Source organism: Erigeron canadensis, chromosome 3 (genome assembly GCF_010389155.1).
Source record: "Erigeron canadensis isolate Cc75 chromosome 3, C_canadensis_v1, whole genome shotgun sequence".
Classification (NCBI taxonomy): Eukaryota; Viridiplantae; Streptophyta; class Magnoliopsida; order Asterales; family Asteraceae; genus Erigeron; species Erigeron canadensis.
In genome coordinates, this window is record NC_057763.1 from 26,578,268 (window position 1) to 26,594,829 (window position 16,562).

General features: G+C 30.5%; 2 protein-coding genes across 2 annotated transcripts; both read right to left on the minus strand.

Annotated features, from left to right (window-relative positions):
- Positions 1 to 8,083: 8,083 nt before the first annotated feature.
- On the minus strand, positions 8,084 to 9,771 carry LOC122592360. Its single transcript, XM_043764568.1, has 3 exons — positions 9,507 to 9,771; positions 8,528 to 8,865; positions 8,084 to 8,430 (listed from the first exon to the last, which is right to left on the minus strand). The coding sequence occupies exons 1-3, from the start codon at positions 9,677 to 9,679 to the stop codon at positions 8,339 to 8,341; spliced, it is 603 nt and encodes a 200-aa protein (XP_043620503.1). The 5' UTR covers positions 9,680 to 9,771; the 3' UTR covers positions 8,084 to 8,338.
- A 2,869-nt stretch (positions 9,772 to 12,640) lies between these two features.
- Positions 12,641 to 14,030, minus strand: LOC122593523. The gene is made up of 3 exons (XM_043765944.1): positions 13,766 to 14,030; positions 13,048 to 13,382; positions 12,641 to 12,950 (listed from the first exon to the last, which is right to left on the minus strand). The coding sequence occupies exons 1-3, from the start codon at positions 13,954 to 13,956 to the stop codon at positions 12,862 to 12,864; spliced, it is 615 nt and encodes a 204-aa protein (XP_043621879.1). The 5' UTR covers positions 13,957 to 14,030; the 3' UTR covers positions 12,641 to 12,861.
- Between the last annotated feature and the right edge of the window lie 2,532 nt (positions 14,031 to 16,562).

The following is a 16,562-nucleotide window of genomic DNA, read 5'->3' on the forward strand; positions in this document are numbered from 1 at the left end:
ATTATTCTATTGAATATATATTATATATTATTCTATTGGATATGTATTAGCTATTATACTATACCTATTATATTGGAATTAATGTTTAAAAAATGTATATATTATATTGGAATTAATGTTTAAAAAGTGTATATTTGTAATTGAAAACAACAAAGTGTAAATTAAAGTTAAAATTGAAAACAAAAGTCAACTTTAAGGAATAGAGAGTTGAGATTGGTGAATAAGCTTTTAGAACAACTGTCTTTTAGTATATTAAAAGAAAAGATTTTATGGAAGAAAAAAAATTAGAAACAAAATGTTGAATTACAAGTTGTAATAATTATTAACTAAGTATTTAGTGAGGGTAAAAAATATAAATTATTGATGAAAAACAAAAAAGTGTAAATTAGTGAAATTTTTTCAACAAATATTGTTATAAAATATAATATATTATAATATTTGTATAATGATTATTATAAATTTTGATTTATTATCAAATTAATAATGACATCATTAGTTTTGAATTTGATTTATTGACATTGATTAATAAACTATTAGTTCAGCTGTTTTTTATTATATATAAAGATTATATATGACATGCTAATGGAATTGATGACCTATTGTTAAGATCTTTGACTTTGGGAAGATCCACTCGGGCTCGAGTCTCACTTCTCACATTTGTGATGGTGGATTAATAAGGGGTTTTCGAGGTCCTAGTTTTCAAGCATATGTATAATTTAGGAGTAAAAATAGAATAGAATGCCGTCCAAAAAAAAAATACTATATATGACATGTTCTATTTAGAAATATTGAAACAATTCTCCAAATATGTCAACCCAATTTTAGACTGGATTAAATGGTTAACATTGAGATTAAGTCGAGTTTTTGCCGAGTTTGAATGAGTCATAAAAATAATGAATATTTTATATGATTAGGCGGTACTCGAGCGGACACTTTTGTAATGAGTACGAGATAACGGAATGCTTATTAATGTCAAGTGATTAATATAAAAAGATGTAATATAGTTATTTTAAAAATTGGGGAATGTAATAGGTGATGAATCCGGCTTGGCCGTGTGGGTCCAAAAAATTAACCGGGAGGTGAACGGCTTGTAAAGAGCACGTGAGCATTGTTAGATGGTGATGTACCAACTCGACAATAGATAGTCGATAGCTTAATCTAGATCTAGTGGCGGATCCAAACTTTTTAACTAGTAACAGCTAATTATTTTTTTTAACTTTGAGGTTTTTTTCCTCTTTTAAGGTATGAGTTCTTTCTTTAATTTTAGTCAAGAACAAGTATAAAATATATATCCAAATTCAATTACCAGACTATAAGTTGGTGCGGTCGGTCTCCTCTGCATCTAGTGCATTGGATCCGTCAATGCCCGGGTCACGTTACCACGAGCAAAGCAACAATGCGAAAAGTAAAACACCACAACCTCCTCTTCCCCACACAACTTACTAGTAAATTTACACTTTGACATCATTCGAACTTCTACCTTACAGGAAAAACTCGAGTACCTAACCACCGTCTGCATTTATAAATTGTGCACTGGTTTAAAAACTTTAGATTTTGATAATGAATACAATTCTACAAACATTTTATAGTACTCTAATAATGAAAGGTCCTCAAAAGTTGGGACCCGTAAAACTCAGTGGCTAAGTGATCGTTATCATTGCATATGTCCAAATCTTCCATGATGATTATTTTACTTATTTCATGTACAACACGCATAATTTATACATTATTTTCAATAAAAGATCGCAAATGCAATGAGTTTGTGTTTAAAGGATTATTAGTTTTAGTTTCAAAAGTAAAAGATCCCACCAGTGATTTAGATAAAACCACAAGGGCGACAACAAAAACTTGTTACAAACATATAGACTATCTTCAATAGGGTGCTTTGGGTGCCTTAGGCAGTTAGGTGTCTTTAGTTATCCATGAATATCTTTTGCTATTGAAATTTGTCCAAAACTAAAGATTTTTTTGATATATGTATTTACCTAAAGGTTCAATGCTATTTTTTGTTTGTATATAGATGTAAAGATGTTTGTATGGTTGGAAGTAAAACTAAATGATTTCAAGGATGTATAAACTATAAAGATTTGTAAGGATATAATATGACAGCTCAAACACACTTAAGAACGTCCTTAGCATTGCTTAAAATTAAAGATTTTTTTGATGTATGTACTTATCTAAGGGTATGCCTTTAGGCTATCTCCAATATATATATATATACATATATATATATATATATATATTTGTATATAGATTTAAGGATATGTAAGGATGTTTGTATGGTTAGACTATTCGTAACCGTTCACCTTTTCACCTACACTTTTCCCTGCCATAAGTATCATCTTCTCATTTCTTTCACCTTCTACTTTTCTCCTTAACCATTCACCTTCAAATTACTACCCCACTATACTCATAATCTAACCAATCAAAATAAAGTGAAGCTAAATAATAAGATAAAGACAATTATTAGGGACCACAAAACCATAGATGAACATAATCACTTTTTTCTCATCACCTACCAATTTAACCTATACCCCTTAACCATTAACCTACTTCACCTTTTTATTTCACCTTCCTTCTTCACTCACCTTTAAGAATGGTCTTAGAGGTAAAACTAAAAGATTTTAAATATGTGTAATGATTTTAATGATTTGTAAAAATATGATGGGACAGCTCAAAGACGTCTAAAAATAAAAAATTATTATATTTTAATTTTATAAATAGATATTTGTAAACTGTATATAAATGCATCATTCTTCAGATGACATATATTAGGCCTTCTTTTCACACAAAAATAAAACAATCTTTCATTATGATTACTATAAATCTATACTATATATTATAATAATTATCATTTTCTCTCTTATAAAATTATTAAATACAAAATTACCATTTTACTCTTAATAAATTAATTTACATCATCAAACTCTTATCTTCTAAAATATCTCCACTACCCTTTCATATCAATTACATTAAATCAATTACTTACACCGACCACCAATAACAGTTCGTCACCACCACGACCACCGTCACCAACACCAGTCGTCGGCACCACTAAGCCGCCACCACATCGCGCGGATACAATGCTAGTAAAGTTAGTAACTCAACATAAATCAAGTAAATTAGAAAACGGTAAGTTTCCAAACACTTAAAAACACATATGTTGTTTGATAATAAAAGAAAGATATGCAATTTCTATTACACTTCGGAATTTTTTTTGTTGGACAATTATTAATTCTACGTAATGATGATCTACTTCCCCGATAAACTTATCCACTTCGATAGATACATTTTCGATCTTGTTTAATATGAAAACTACATATGAAAAGTAAGGAATTGATATTGCCGACAACTTTTGCATCCAAAGGGAATACGACGAAGACAACTTCACATTCTTCATTAATTGGAAGCTAACCCCTCATCAACAAAACTTAAATTTAAATATATTGTGTGTCAATATCAATAAAGTCATAACATATAAATTAACATGATCAACGGAACTCGAAAATAATGTGTTGATATTTATATATTAGGGGGAGAGGTGTAGTCGGCTAGTTTTATCGGCAAAAACTATCGGCAAGCATCAGCTAATCGGCTATACTATAGCATCTCCATCGGCTTGTATCGGCAAGTTTAATCGGTTACTATTAGCTATATATATCGGCTAGTTTTGGCCGATCCTTGTGAACGTTGGGAGCGTGTACTTTGTGACCGTTTTTTTTTTGGGTTCTTGTGCTCGCCGGAAACCTAAAATTTTTTTTGGGGGTTTTCGATTTTGAGGCTCGATTTATGTTTTTCTTGGCTTCTATTGCCGGAATACATGCCGATAAAACTTGCCGATGCTCCTAACGTGATATATCACCCCTCCGGTGAGATCCGAAACCCCCTTTTTGGGGTTTCCGGTCGTCGCCAGCCAAAAACGTTCACTTTTACGGTCAAAACTTTGTTTGGCTTTGACAAGGGTGTAGTTGGCTATGTTACTACTTGTTCATTCGGTTTTCCGACGATCCCTTTTTGGGGTTTCTGGTTTGCCGATGTGCTTCCTGTTGCTTCTTCCTGTGGTCTTGCATGTTGCATCGGTTCTCCAGCAAGCCCTTTCTTGGGTTTTTCCGGTGAGCCCTTTGCTGTTGCTGCTGTTGCTACGGCGGCTTGTGGTTTTCCGGCGATCCCTTTCTGGGTTCTTGGTTAACTGTTGCTGCTCTACTACGGTGGGATGTTTTCCGGCGACCCCTTTTTGGGTTTCCGATTAGACTTCCTGCTTATATATGTATATTTATGTATATTTATATATTTACATTGCCAGATTTTTCCTTGGTAGTGTTACGGTAGCGATGCCGGATTTTCCCTTGGCGGCGTTGTCGGATTTAGTTCCATGAAAGCAATAGGTAGCCGGAAAAAGTAGCTCGTAGCCGATGATGATATCGTTGAACAGTTTTTTAGGTTGCCGGAAAAAATGGGCGATGATGATACAAATGTTCGTAAAAATGAGACTCGGATGATCCGGGGCGTATCTTGGCGTGGTAAACCCTTCAGGTTAGCAGCCATGGCGTCTCCGACTTCCAAAATTCCCGACCCCCAAATTCTGAGCCCAAGTTTTATTTTTTACAAAAAACGGTCACTTTTTTTAGTTTTCCGGCAACTATTTCCGGTTACATTTATTTAGTTTTGAAATTGGCAAATTGGTTACTTTTCGTATACTATACCGCATGTTTTGGCTAGTTTTTGGCAACGACACGTGGCGATATATGATTCGCCGATAGCTTGCCAAACTTGCTAATTAGCCAATTTAGTGGCACTACACCTCTCCCCCTTACAAGAAAAAAAAATCAATAAAGCTTTAAAAATTAAATAAGTATTAATTTTGAAAGATATATTAAATAAAACTATATTATTTTCTCGCGTAATACGCGAGATAAACATATTAAATTTTATAAATATAATCAGAAGTTATAGATAAGATATTAAATATTAGTGTTCGAAAAATATTTTATATCAAAAATGGTTATAAGTATAAAATATATACAAGTTATGTCTAACTATGAGCCTTATGATTTGAGAATCTGGGTGGTTGGTGCTTTTCATCGTGTCATACTCATACGGGAAGTTGTTACACATAACTACGTCAGTTTGGTGGTGGTATATTTAGAAGCACAATAATCAAGTGACGTTTAGTGATAACAACTTGGATATTTTTACATATTTTGTATTAACCTTTGAGTTTCACATCGATGTAAATAAGTATGCATTTTTCTTTTGCCGAGTTGCTTTTGGCTTTTCTAGGTGTTTATAAACACAAGAATTGCTAAATCATGAAATACTAAAAGTTTACAAAGTTGTATTTTTTTCCCTAATAGAATAAAAACAAAAAGATTTTGACAGACTAAAAATAAAGATAAAACTTTTTCAGTTGTTTTGATTGCATAAGGTTTTTATTATTGGCGGACATGTACATAGTTAAGAAGGATATATTTTTAAGATTGAGTTGATAAGCCTTTTTTATATATCAAACAACCCTTGAAAATTTGATTTATGACCATTATATCAAAGCTTTCATTTATGCATATTCAAAAGTGTTGTTTTAACATTTATGTTATTTTAAAACTTATAAATAACTAACTATCACAGTAGCACGTATCATTATGTATTTCGCAACCACTATAAAGAGTTATAATAACGTATTCCATATTTAATTTATAAAAAATAAATAAATATATCTTTTCTATTTATATAGCAACATAACTCTTGTGTATTTAATTGTTTTGAAAGACGTGAATTCGGTAGGTTTGACATATGCTATCTAAATTGCATGCTTAATTATCTTAATTAGATAGAAAAAGTACACTACTATAATTATCAAAGTTATATATAGTTATTAATATGAATATAAATTAATAAACGTTAACAAATAAACCTAGAATATTAGAAGTAAACTTTTCATAAATTACGTCCCAATATTGTTATGAAATAATACATGCATCCGAACGTGAGTACATCTTTTATGAATTATTTTTTAAGTTTATACCTATCCATTTAAGAACCAATATAAATCTGAAATAAAATAACTATGAACTAAATCCGTATTTATATCAAAAATAAAACATTGAAATAGAATTTAACATATATCAAACCATAAATAAAAAGTAGCGCAGTATATTTTGTTCAGGAAAACATGAGGAAAAAAAAATATAAGTTAACCAACTATTAATGAAAAATGAAAATATAAAAATTAAAATGAATTAATATATACTCAAATTATGTAAAATTTGAAAACTGATCAACTAAAACAAACAAACAAAACATAAAAAACTCTGAAATATCAAATATAGTTTATCATAAATTTAAAAAGTGATAATAATAAGTCTTAAGAAAGAAATAAAAATAAAAAAGACGTATATATTCTTATAAGTCCACATTTGCTATTTATGTTTGATTGAGAATAGATAATAGTATTAAATTACTTAATCACTTAAAGTATAATTGATTAATTATAATATGATGATTTAGTAGTATAGTAAAAATTTAAAAAAGGAAGATGTGGTAAGAAAACAATCCAAAGGTTACAATTAAATTTTGTTTTTCATCCAAAGGTTGTGGATTTTTTTAAAAAGAGTTTAGGGGGCTCTTTTATAGAGATGGTGAAGATATGTTAGTTAGGAAATCAAATAAACTTTTATATACGCATGAAAAATTGTCATTATTAGTTGTTTGAAAACAAAACGTTAATGTATTTTTTTTATTATTATTTTTTTTTGATATTAGGAAGGCTTAATCGATTAAAATGGTTTTTCTTTTTTAAAAAAGAAACTTTTATACATACAAACATGTGTGTTCCTTTTTTCTTTATTTTGTTAAAAACGGTTGAAAAAAATTAATCGTAAAGTGTACAATTACATAATTAGAAGTTTTTCTCACCGAATAAACTTCTTCTTATTTAGCTAAATTAGTTGAAAAAGGTTAGAATTTTTTTTTTTTGAAAAAATGCTAAAGGAAGCTTTTAGGTCTTCATTTAAATTCCATAACTTTTTTTAACTTCTCATCAAAAAATTTACCTTGAATTATGATAAGTCTACAACTATTTACTGCATCTTAACAATCATTTATCAAAGCTCTTTTTTCTCATGTCTTGTTAATTTATATACTCCGTACATAAAATATCTTAAGATATCAAGAGTATAAGTTTTTTCTTTGAACAAGGTGATTGGACTCAGCGACATGCCTTTTCATCGTCCGATAGAAATCGACCACGTCACTAGCACAGTCAATCCGAGGGCATGATTGCCGGTGGAAGTCTCACTATCGTTCTGGAGGAAACTAGCTAAATACTAGAAAAAACCCCAATGCTCCACCTCATTGGCAAAGACTTCCTTATATGTCTTTCAAAAAGTTTTGAACCCGTAACTAACATTTGACTGAAAGACATAAAGGACATTAAATGTCCTGTTAAAAGAACTTCTAAGCGCTAGGTGAATAATGTCCTGTTAAAAGGACTTCTAAGCGCTAGGTGAATAAATGATGTTACATAACAAATAAATTATAAACTATAAAGTTAGATAAAATGTATTGGTATTGGTAAAGGTGGGTTAGGTGATATACTGATATTATGATACATTGCACCTAATGAAGTCACTTTTCTTTGTTTTCTTTTTTTTTTTATGTGGGAAACCAAAGGATTAGGGGGAAGCATGAAAATGATATCTCTTCAACTTTAACGTATATTGTGTATATAATTAAACATTAAATAAATAGTATAAAGGAAAATATAAAATACTATTAACGTTATTCCTGAACCTCTCACAAACACCTCCCTCTGAATTTCCCACATGATACATAAATAATCATCCTCCTGAATGTGAGGATAACAACAGCCAACTAAATGCTGTTAACAGCATATTAGTTAACCTCATATTATAATATCCAAATAATCGGAGAATGATTAATGGAGAAAGTAAAAAAAAAATGAAAGATATGAGAATGTGATTTTGATATGACAGAAAAGAATAAAATTGAAAAAAACAGATAAAGATTGTCTAAAACAAAAGTCACCACAAGTCTACAATGTCCTACAAAATAAAATAAAAATCCATAAAAAAAAAAAAAAGTTGAAGCTTTATTTTTTCTCGGAACAATGAATTGGCTCAACCATTACACTGATAATTTGTGTCTACAATTTGTAGTATGATAAAGCAATCAAATTTTACAGAAGGGTTCTTATCTTTCACATATTATACAAATAGATACACAAGGTTCCTCTCCATTAAAAAGAATTAAACACTATGAAAATTCACTCGAGCCATAGCAGGGCTAAAGAAGCACCAATTTAACTCACTACATTTTACTCTTAGAAGGATATACCCATCATATCTATCACCAAATTCTCCATCATTAACACCTCATCTTCTCCACAAAAGTAATTCTTGGAACTTATCTTATCTGCATTTTCAATAACATTAACAAAATTTAAGCATTTTCTTATCACATTAATTAATACATAATATGTTAAATAGTATTTTTGTGGTGACAAACATACCATAAAAGGAGGATTCTTCTTGTTCATTAATTTGTTGAGTCAATGTGTGTTTCTTGAGGGGGCATGAGACAATAGGAAGGACAGGGAGAACATGACAATTGCAGATTTCGATCATGTAGCCATCTGGATCATGGAAAAAGAGTTGGTTCACCTCCACACCGCCTTCTGTTACTATTGCGGTCACGTACTTGATGTCTAGCTCCTCGAGTTTATTGATTATTAGGTCCATATTCGTGCATTGGAACGAAATATGGTTGTCTTTTGGATTTATCAATCCTGTCTTACTTGGAGTTGTCTCCACTTCTAATAAATGTATTCCAATTCCGTGATTGAACAACCTAAATTCAAACAATCAACAAATTAAACTTCTTAATGTGGCATATTTAGGAAAATCTTTGATGCATATAACTGCGGGGAAGTTTGGTGCAGCAATAGGTAAAAATGGGACTTTTGTGTTGATGTATATAACTTCAAGTGGGGGAAAATGTAAGTCTTTTAAAATCCTTTTAGGATAGCGCATCCACGAATTGTGCAATTAACTAGTGTGATCTAATAAAAAGTAGTGATAAATCTACGATATATTTTAGCCACACATAATAAATGTACATATTATACTGTACAATGCACAATGTACTCATGTATTGTTATAGATGGTTTATAGATTTATCTCTCCTTAATAGAGTCTAGCTATGTTAAGCCCAACATATAATTGTACAAAGTTTGTGATTTTTTTTACTGCAATTAGCCTTTTTTATATAAGTATTTTTTTTATAAGTATTTACAATGTTGTAAATATATAAATTCAACAAAAATACAAAATCAATAAGCTTTTAGGCCGCGCCCAAACCAATTAAAATCGATTATAACACTATATAATTCATATAGATACAACATATAGCCCCAAAAGAAAAATGAACACTTGATAATCAATACCTATATATCTAAAAAATCGTTAAAATTAAATGATATGAAAGCTTACCAAGCGCCTTCAAAGTCGAAGGAGGAGGGACGTCGAATTAGAACAAACCCAAGAACATCAGTGTAAAACTTAACAGACGTCTGAACGGATCTACATCGAAATGAGACGTGATTTAGGGATAGAAGAGGCATTGAAGACGATGAATCGAACAATGCATTATCTTGCTTAGCCATAAGTCAATAAACAATTTAAGAAGCAATTAAGAAACGGTTTTAGATAATTCGATTAGCTAGAGGGATAGTATAAGTAGAAGTGAGTATATATGAATATGATGAAAAGCTCACTCTTATATAGAATAAGAAAAATTCTTTATAATAAATTAAAAGGTGTTGATAAAATTAAGAAAATGGTCATATTCAATCCTATGTGGCAATGAGTCATTCATTCATTCAATGATACTGTATTAATTTACACGATGTACTAAAGGGAAAAAAAATACGAGTATGAAAACGCGCTAGTCAAATTGGTTTTAACCCACGTGCCTTTCATGTGCATTTATTACAACGAGTTGTTTTAGATATTTTTATTTTGAATTAGATATTTAAAAAAAAAAAAGAAATATACGAGTATTGACTTATCAACGTATTTCATCACTTAATGTTCTGTTCATACCCATTTCAAACAATAAATTGCTAAAAATCAGTGTATATTTTTTTTAAAAGTGAATTTCGTTGGAAACTTTATGTCACGATTTAACAGCGAGAGGTCTAGCATACGTTGTCTTAACTGAGTCCGCAATAGAGAGCTCCCTCAAAGTAGAATGCCTATTTCAAATACCCGATGAGTGAAAACTCCTTATTAATCCGCCTGAAGGCACGATTAATAGGGATAAACCATGTCCTCTCAGACTTAAACCTGAGTATACCTAAGTCAAACCCTCATAAAGAAACTTAATTCATATGTAATCCTCAAGGCTTAAACACACGACCTCATGCAAGAAGGGATGATCTTTCAACCATTGAGCCAAAACTAAAGGATAAAAAAATCAGTGTATATTTAGTTTTAAAATATTGAACTTTCACCCATGAAAGTATATATTAATGAAGTTTTGAAAAAATTAAAAATGAAAAATACATGAAACATAAAAGACATAGTTATACTAATCATCAAAATTGTATATTCTTTTTGGTCTTTATTATGCTTGGTAGAAGTATTTGTGTTTTCTTTTTTTAATTTAGGTATTCTTATTCGTTTTTAGAAGGGGAAAAAAAACGAAAATGAATGTATGTTGTATCATATCAATGACATCTTATAATGTTAGTGGTGTCATGAGGTTCGGATCGTTAAGTCAATGAAGGATATAAAGTATTTTGTGATAATATAAATATAATTCTGATTAAATACATAAAAACGATAAGAAGTCTATTTAGTTTATATTCAAGTAAAATAAGTACAGTGACGAAGTCAGGATTTTAGGTCAGGGTGTGCCAAATTATCAATCAAACACAAACAAATGCCAACAAGGTCGGTCCTGAAAACCCACATGCCTTGGGCGAGATGGTCAAAAATATATTTATATCAAACGGTTTAATTAACGATATGGTATTCATAAGAATTTGGAACCGGGTAAAAAACAAAAACACTATAAGAATTCATTAACTTTAAATGTAATAGTATCGACATATTTCAAAGATCACTAATTAAAAAGCTTAATAAAGTAAACATTGAAAGCTCTATTTAATTCTAAATTGTAAATAGTTTCATTAAAAGTTTTATGACCTATAACTAAGTATTAAACGCTTAAAAAGTACGTAGTAAATTGATTTTCATAAACAAAATAGATTTTTGATTACCCAAAAAAAAAATACTGAACCATGTCAACAAAAAGTTATAAGAGCAATGGTAATTCAAATCATATTTTTGTAAGGATTAAACATACATCATTACATCAACACAGTTTATGATTCAAAATGAATATGGTTATAAAAGTGCTTTTTGTAAAACTTACCAAGATTTCATTTAGAAGTCACAATAGCTAATTGATTACTATTATTAGTGCTTCTGTGTTTGAGATAGTTACTTTTTAGTTTTTGCCTTTTTCTCCTTTAAGAGTTTTGTTAATCAGGATGGGCCATAGTCATTTCCCATTTACTACATAGATACATTTAAAAGGTAAAACACACTGGTATGAAAATTTTCAGGGTGGGCCTTGGCCCATCTAAGTCTCAACGTGGCTCCGCCACTGAGTAAGTAAGCACTCAATGCCGTCTTTTACAAGATTTTACTTTCATTATCTCGACAGTGTATACAGAAGGTTAAGATATAAACAGCCTTAGGCTTATCCTGATGGTGTAAAAAAGTTGTTTCAAGGTTCTATCTAAAATTAAAAAATAACATCTAACCTTACAAGATATACAAAGATGTTAACCATTATCCAAGTTTGCTCAATTTTTATTTTTTATTATAACTATTTATCTAGCCTTGCAGGGGTGTTAAGTGTTAACCTCCAGTTTCAATCAACTATTTGTGGCTTTAGTTGAAAAAAAGTTACCATTTGTGGCAAGGATTATTTGTGGCTTTAGTTGAAAAAAATGTTATGGTATTAAATTACAATTTTAGATTAAAAAAAATTCTCTACAAAAATAAGGCGGGATATCATTTTAAAATAAATAAATAAGTGTAGTGACTCAATATTATAGCCGAATACATAAACATTTCTAATGGTCGGTTAACAAAAAACATCATGGAACACTATAATATATAAAGATAAGACACTTTAATTTATTTCACTTTTTTCCACAAGGTTTATAGATGAAAGATTTTTAAAGAAAAATCTCACAAACTTGTATGTTAACACAATTTGTAGGTAAGACAGAAATGCATTAACTAGTTGAACACTTGAACCGGCATCATTTGCTTCACGTACATATTTTATTATGTCATAATTTTTCTTTAAATAACGACAAACTAATTACTTTCCTATTTAAGTATCGGGGTCTATACAGTAGCTGATCTATGAGGTGTTTCTTAATGTTATTAACATGGATTTTTAAATTGCAAGTGTATTAGCTGTATGTTTCTTTGAAGAGAGTAGGCCAGTTTCCACTTGTTTAATTAGTAGCAACAACCATTAATTGAAGATCATAAAGAAGGAGTAACTGCACCCATAGTACGTGAAGCTTAATTAGTTTCACTTTTGAATAAAATATCAACCATTCAATTGATAACTATTGCTTACAATTTGATTTATTATGATGGTGATAATGAAACATACAAAATGTAATTTTTACAAATAGATTTTCCTCTTCTAGCTACTAGATATATATTAGTATACAATTGCATACACTTGAAGCTATCATAGGCTAAATAAATGAGTATGAAGCATCATTTCAACAAGCATTATTATACTTCGCTTTTAGAAGGAGATACCCATCATGTCTATCACCAAATTCTCCATCATCATCTCATCTTCTCCACAAAAGTAATTTTTGGAACTCAAATTATCTGCATTATCAATAACATCTACAAATTAGATACATTTTCTTATAATGAAACATATATATCACATTATGACAAGTTTTTGTGGTCATTAACAATATACCGTAAAAGGGGGATTCTACTTCGTTAACTTGTGGAATCGCCGTGTGCTTTTTGACGGGGCAAGAGGTGAGGGGAAGCATTGGAAGAACATGACAATTGCAAATTTCGATCATGTAGCCATCGGGATCATGGAAAAAGAGTTGGTTCACTTCTACACCGCCTTCTGTTACTACTGCGGTCACATATTTAATGTCCATTTCTTCAAGTTTCTGAATTATGAGATCCATATTGGTGCATTGAAACGAAATGTGGTTGTCTTTTGGATTGATTACTCCTGTTTTGGTTGGAGTCGTCTCTACTTCTAACAAATGTATACCAATTCCATGGTTGAACAACCTATATATTAATTACAAATCTTTAATAACATTCGAGCATTCAACTAATTAGTCTAGCAAATTTCGTAAGACAATAATTATGTATAACTCTAATGAAACTACTAAGCAAAAAGAACTGTTGTAAAACTGGTTTCTATATATAGCCTTTATAACCGGTCTCTATAATTTTTTTTTTTTACTAGTATTCGTTTTACTAGTATTGTAATAACAATGATAAAAATACCCAAATGAAACGAAATACGAGTGTATTTTTAGTCAATCCGCATTTCAAAAATGTGATACTCTCATTTTCTTTTAAAGCTAAAAATTCAAACACCATATAGATTCTACCGAAAGCTAGCTAAAATTGGAACGACAAATCAATGGATTAATGAGAAAACTTACCAAGCACCTTCAAAATCGAAAGAGGAGGGACGTCTGATTAGAACGAATTCTAGAACGTCGGTATAAAACTTGGCAGAAGTACTAACAGATTTACATCTAAATGAGACATGATTTAGAGATAATAAAGGCAATGAAGTTGAAGAACCCGGCAATAATGCATTTCCATCTTTCGTTACTCCTTGTCCGGCCATTTATAAGATTTTTATATATATAAAAAAAAGAGATTAAATGGGAATAAATGATATCGTAAGTGAGAAGTAGGAAAAGTGAGTATATTTGAAAAGGTCACTTGCTTATATAGAAGAGAAAAAAAAGAAATGATAAGAGCCAGAGTACTTCAATTCCATGTGGATAAAGATGGAAATGTTATCACTTGCTTATGTGTCAACACGTCTTCTACTTCCTACAATATTTGCAAAATTGTAAGACCAGTTGGTTATTGTCAAGTTGATCCCCAGTTTGGTGATTGTTATTATCGGCTTTGGTGATGAGTGCTTTCGATCTTGACTTTTCCCTTAACCTTTTTTTTTCTTAAATATTTTTTTACCGTTTTACATTAGGTAAATTGGAAATTTTTAAAAGTTGCTAAACGGCTATAAATGGTTTTTACTCTTAAAACACTATAAATACGCTATCAATTATTCTTATCATAACTTATACTTACCTTAAACCACCACAAAATGAATAATCAACAATATAACTTTTTAGCCAATTCATTATCTTTCTTCCTATATATCTTTAATCACCGAACGATTTTCAATGATTGGAACAAATTACCACCACTGTCGCCTTATTAAACAGGTACGGGTCTAATAGATTTTAAATATTCACATTTTTAAGCCAATTTTTTTCCCCATACTTCAAGTACTGTTATAGTTTAAGTATACACTTTAGTTCTCGAAACGTATATAAATAGATATTATGAAGCCATAATATTCTCATAATATTTTTTTGGATAATAATAAATTAACATAACTTGTATACTGACGTTCAATATTTTATACCATTTCTCACGTGACTTTAGAACCAGTTATTCGTTATTTTTATAATTTTATATCCAACTTTCGATACTTTGAGGTTGTGTTAAGTGTTTTCAGGTTGGAATATGATTAGACGAATGAATTGGTTGATTTTGATGACATATGGAAGAAACGGGAGAAGGATTCGGTAGAAATCAAGTGAAAGACGAAGAAAACGAATTCTGGAGTGTGTAACTCCCGTTACAAAACTAATGGTTGTTACAATGGAAAATTCTGAAATCCCTGTAACGGGCAGTTAAGAAAATAACGGTCGTGAGAAGTATGAAGGCGTGTAACGCCCGTTAGCCCATTAATGTTCGTGACACGGGAAGAAGCCAGGTAACGCCCGTTAGTCAACTAACGGCCGTTACACGCTGTTTTGATATATATACACGATTAGGGTTCTGTTATTAGGGACGAATCTTTGGCTTATTTTTCTTTAGTTTCTCGTTGTTATTAGCACTTTGGAGCAAACGAGTTGTTAGGGTTTTTTTTTATCTTTTCAGCTTTGGATTGTAATCATTATTGCTACCGGATATTCTTTAATTTTTTGGTATAATATGATTTCTTCTCTATTTGTTTGTTCTTGTGTTTTAATTATTAGTAGCTAAATCTCTTGCACCCACTTGGGTAGTAAGCATGTCATAGGGTCGTTTTAATGTTACTTGCAAGTGTTGAACATGATTTTTATGTTTAATCGTAGATCCACATTTATTTGGGTTTAAACATTGTTTTCATCTTTTATATTAATTAATTGATATTTGTAGTTAGAAATTCGGGAGAAATCTATGTCATTGTCAATTGGTTTATAAAACGATTAATCGGTCTATAATTAACCTAAAGTCGTTGGAGTTCGGGAAAAGCTAGCGATAAAGATTTTAAACAATTAAATTCATTTTTAGTGTGTAAACGCTTATGATAGAGGGATCTGATTAGGCAAATAAGCAGTTCGGGAGAAAGCTTTCAAAAGATTAAATCATAAAATCAACTTAGGTTCTTAATGCTTAACTGTTTAGAGTAGAAATTGAGTGCGGGAGCAATAATTATATTTGAGCAGTTAAAGTTTCAAGTATAACGGGAGTTCATTTTGTCTACCTTTTAAGTTGTTCAACAAATGCAAGTAATGTTTAGACCCGATGATTGGTATGTGAGTTGATCCAACTGGGTGTCCTTTTAATTATTATTGTCATATAAAATCATTTTTACTATCGTTTGAGGACGATCCCTGCCCCAGTTACACCGGATTTAATTATTTTCTTCTAGTTTAATTTTGCAACATGGCAATTCGGCCACAAAACCCCCTTTAATTTGGATCGCTTTATTGTTAACAATTACTTAATAAGTCCTTGTGTTCGACCTCGGTTTACCAAGTCAATTATATTGCATACAAACGGGTCCACTACCCGCAAGTGTGTAGTAGTCAGTAGCTAGGTATTTCGTGTTTATAAATTTAAGACTAGAAAATACACATCGTATACCTAAAAATCAACATAATCATAGGATGATAACATGTGAAAAAATCAGGGGCAAGATTAGAAAAGAGAATTAATGGAATCCACATGTCAAATTTTAAAGGTTTTAGGTTGATTTTTAGGTATGCGGGTTAGGTTGATTAAACATATTCCTATTTTTTTTATATACTATCTAATAAAAATGAACTCTTAGTTAAATATGCTTTTACATAATTATAATATTGGTGAAATCTTATTATTTTTATAGATTTGTTAACTGTTAAAAGCGGATGACTCTGACCTCTTTCTCATTTTCTATCATTATTA

Excerpts from the sequence above, each read along its gene's own strand:
- LOC122592360 (XM_043764568.1), bottom strand. The coding sequence starts at position 9,679 with ATGGCTAAGCAAGATAATGCATTGTTCGATTCATCGTCTTCAATGCCT. Across the intron at positions 8,866-9,506 it reads TTCGACTTTGAAGGCGCTTG|GTTGTTCAATCACGGAATTG; the intron begins GTAAGCTTTCAT and ends GTTTGAATTTAG. Across the intron at positions 8,431-8,527 it reads AGAAGAATCCTCCTTTTATG|ATAAGATAAGTTCCAAGAAT; the intron begins GTATGTTTGTCA and ends TTGAAAATGCAG.
- LOC122593523 (XM_043765944.1), bottom strand. The coding sequence starts at position 13,956 with ATGGCCGGACAAGGAGTAACGAAAGATGGAAATGCATTATTGCCGGGT. Across the intron at positions 13,383-13,765 it reads TTCGATTTTGAAGGTGCTTG|GTTGTTCAACCATGGAATTG; the intron begins GTAAGTTTTCTC and ends ATTAATATATAG. Across the intron at positions 12,951-13,047 it reads AGTAGAATCCCCCTTTTACG|ATAATTTGAGTTCCAAAAAT; the intron begins GTATATTGTTAA and ends TTGATAATGCAG.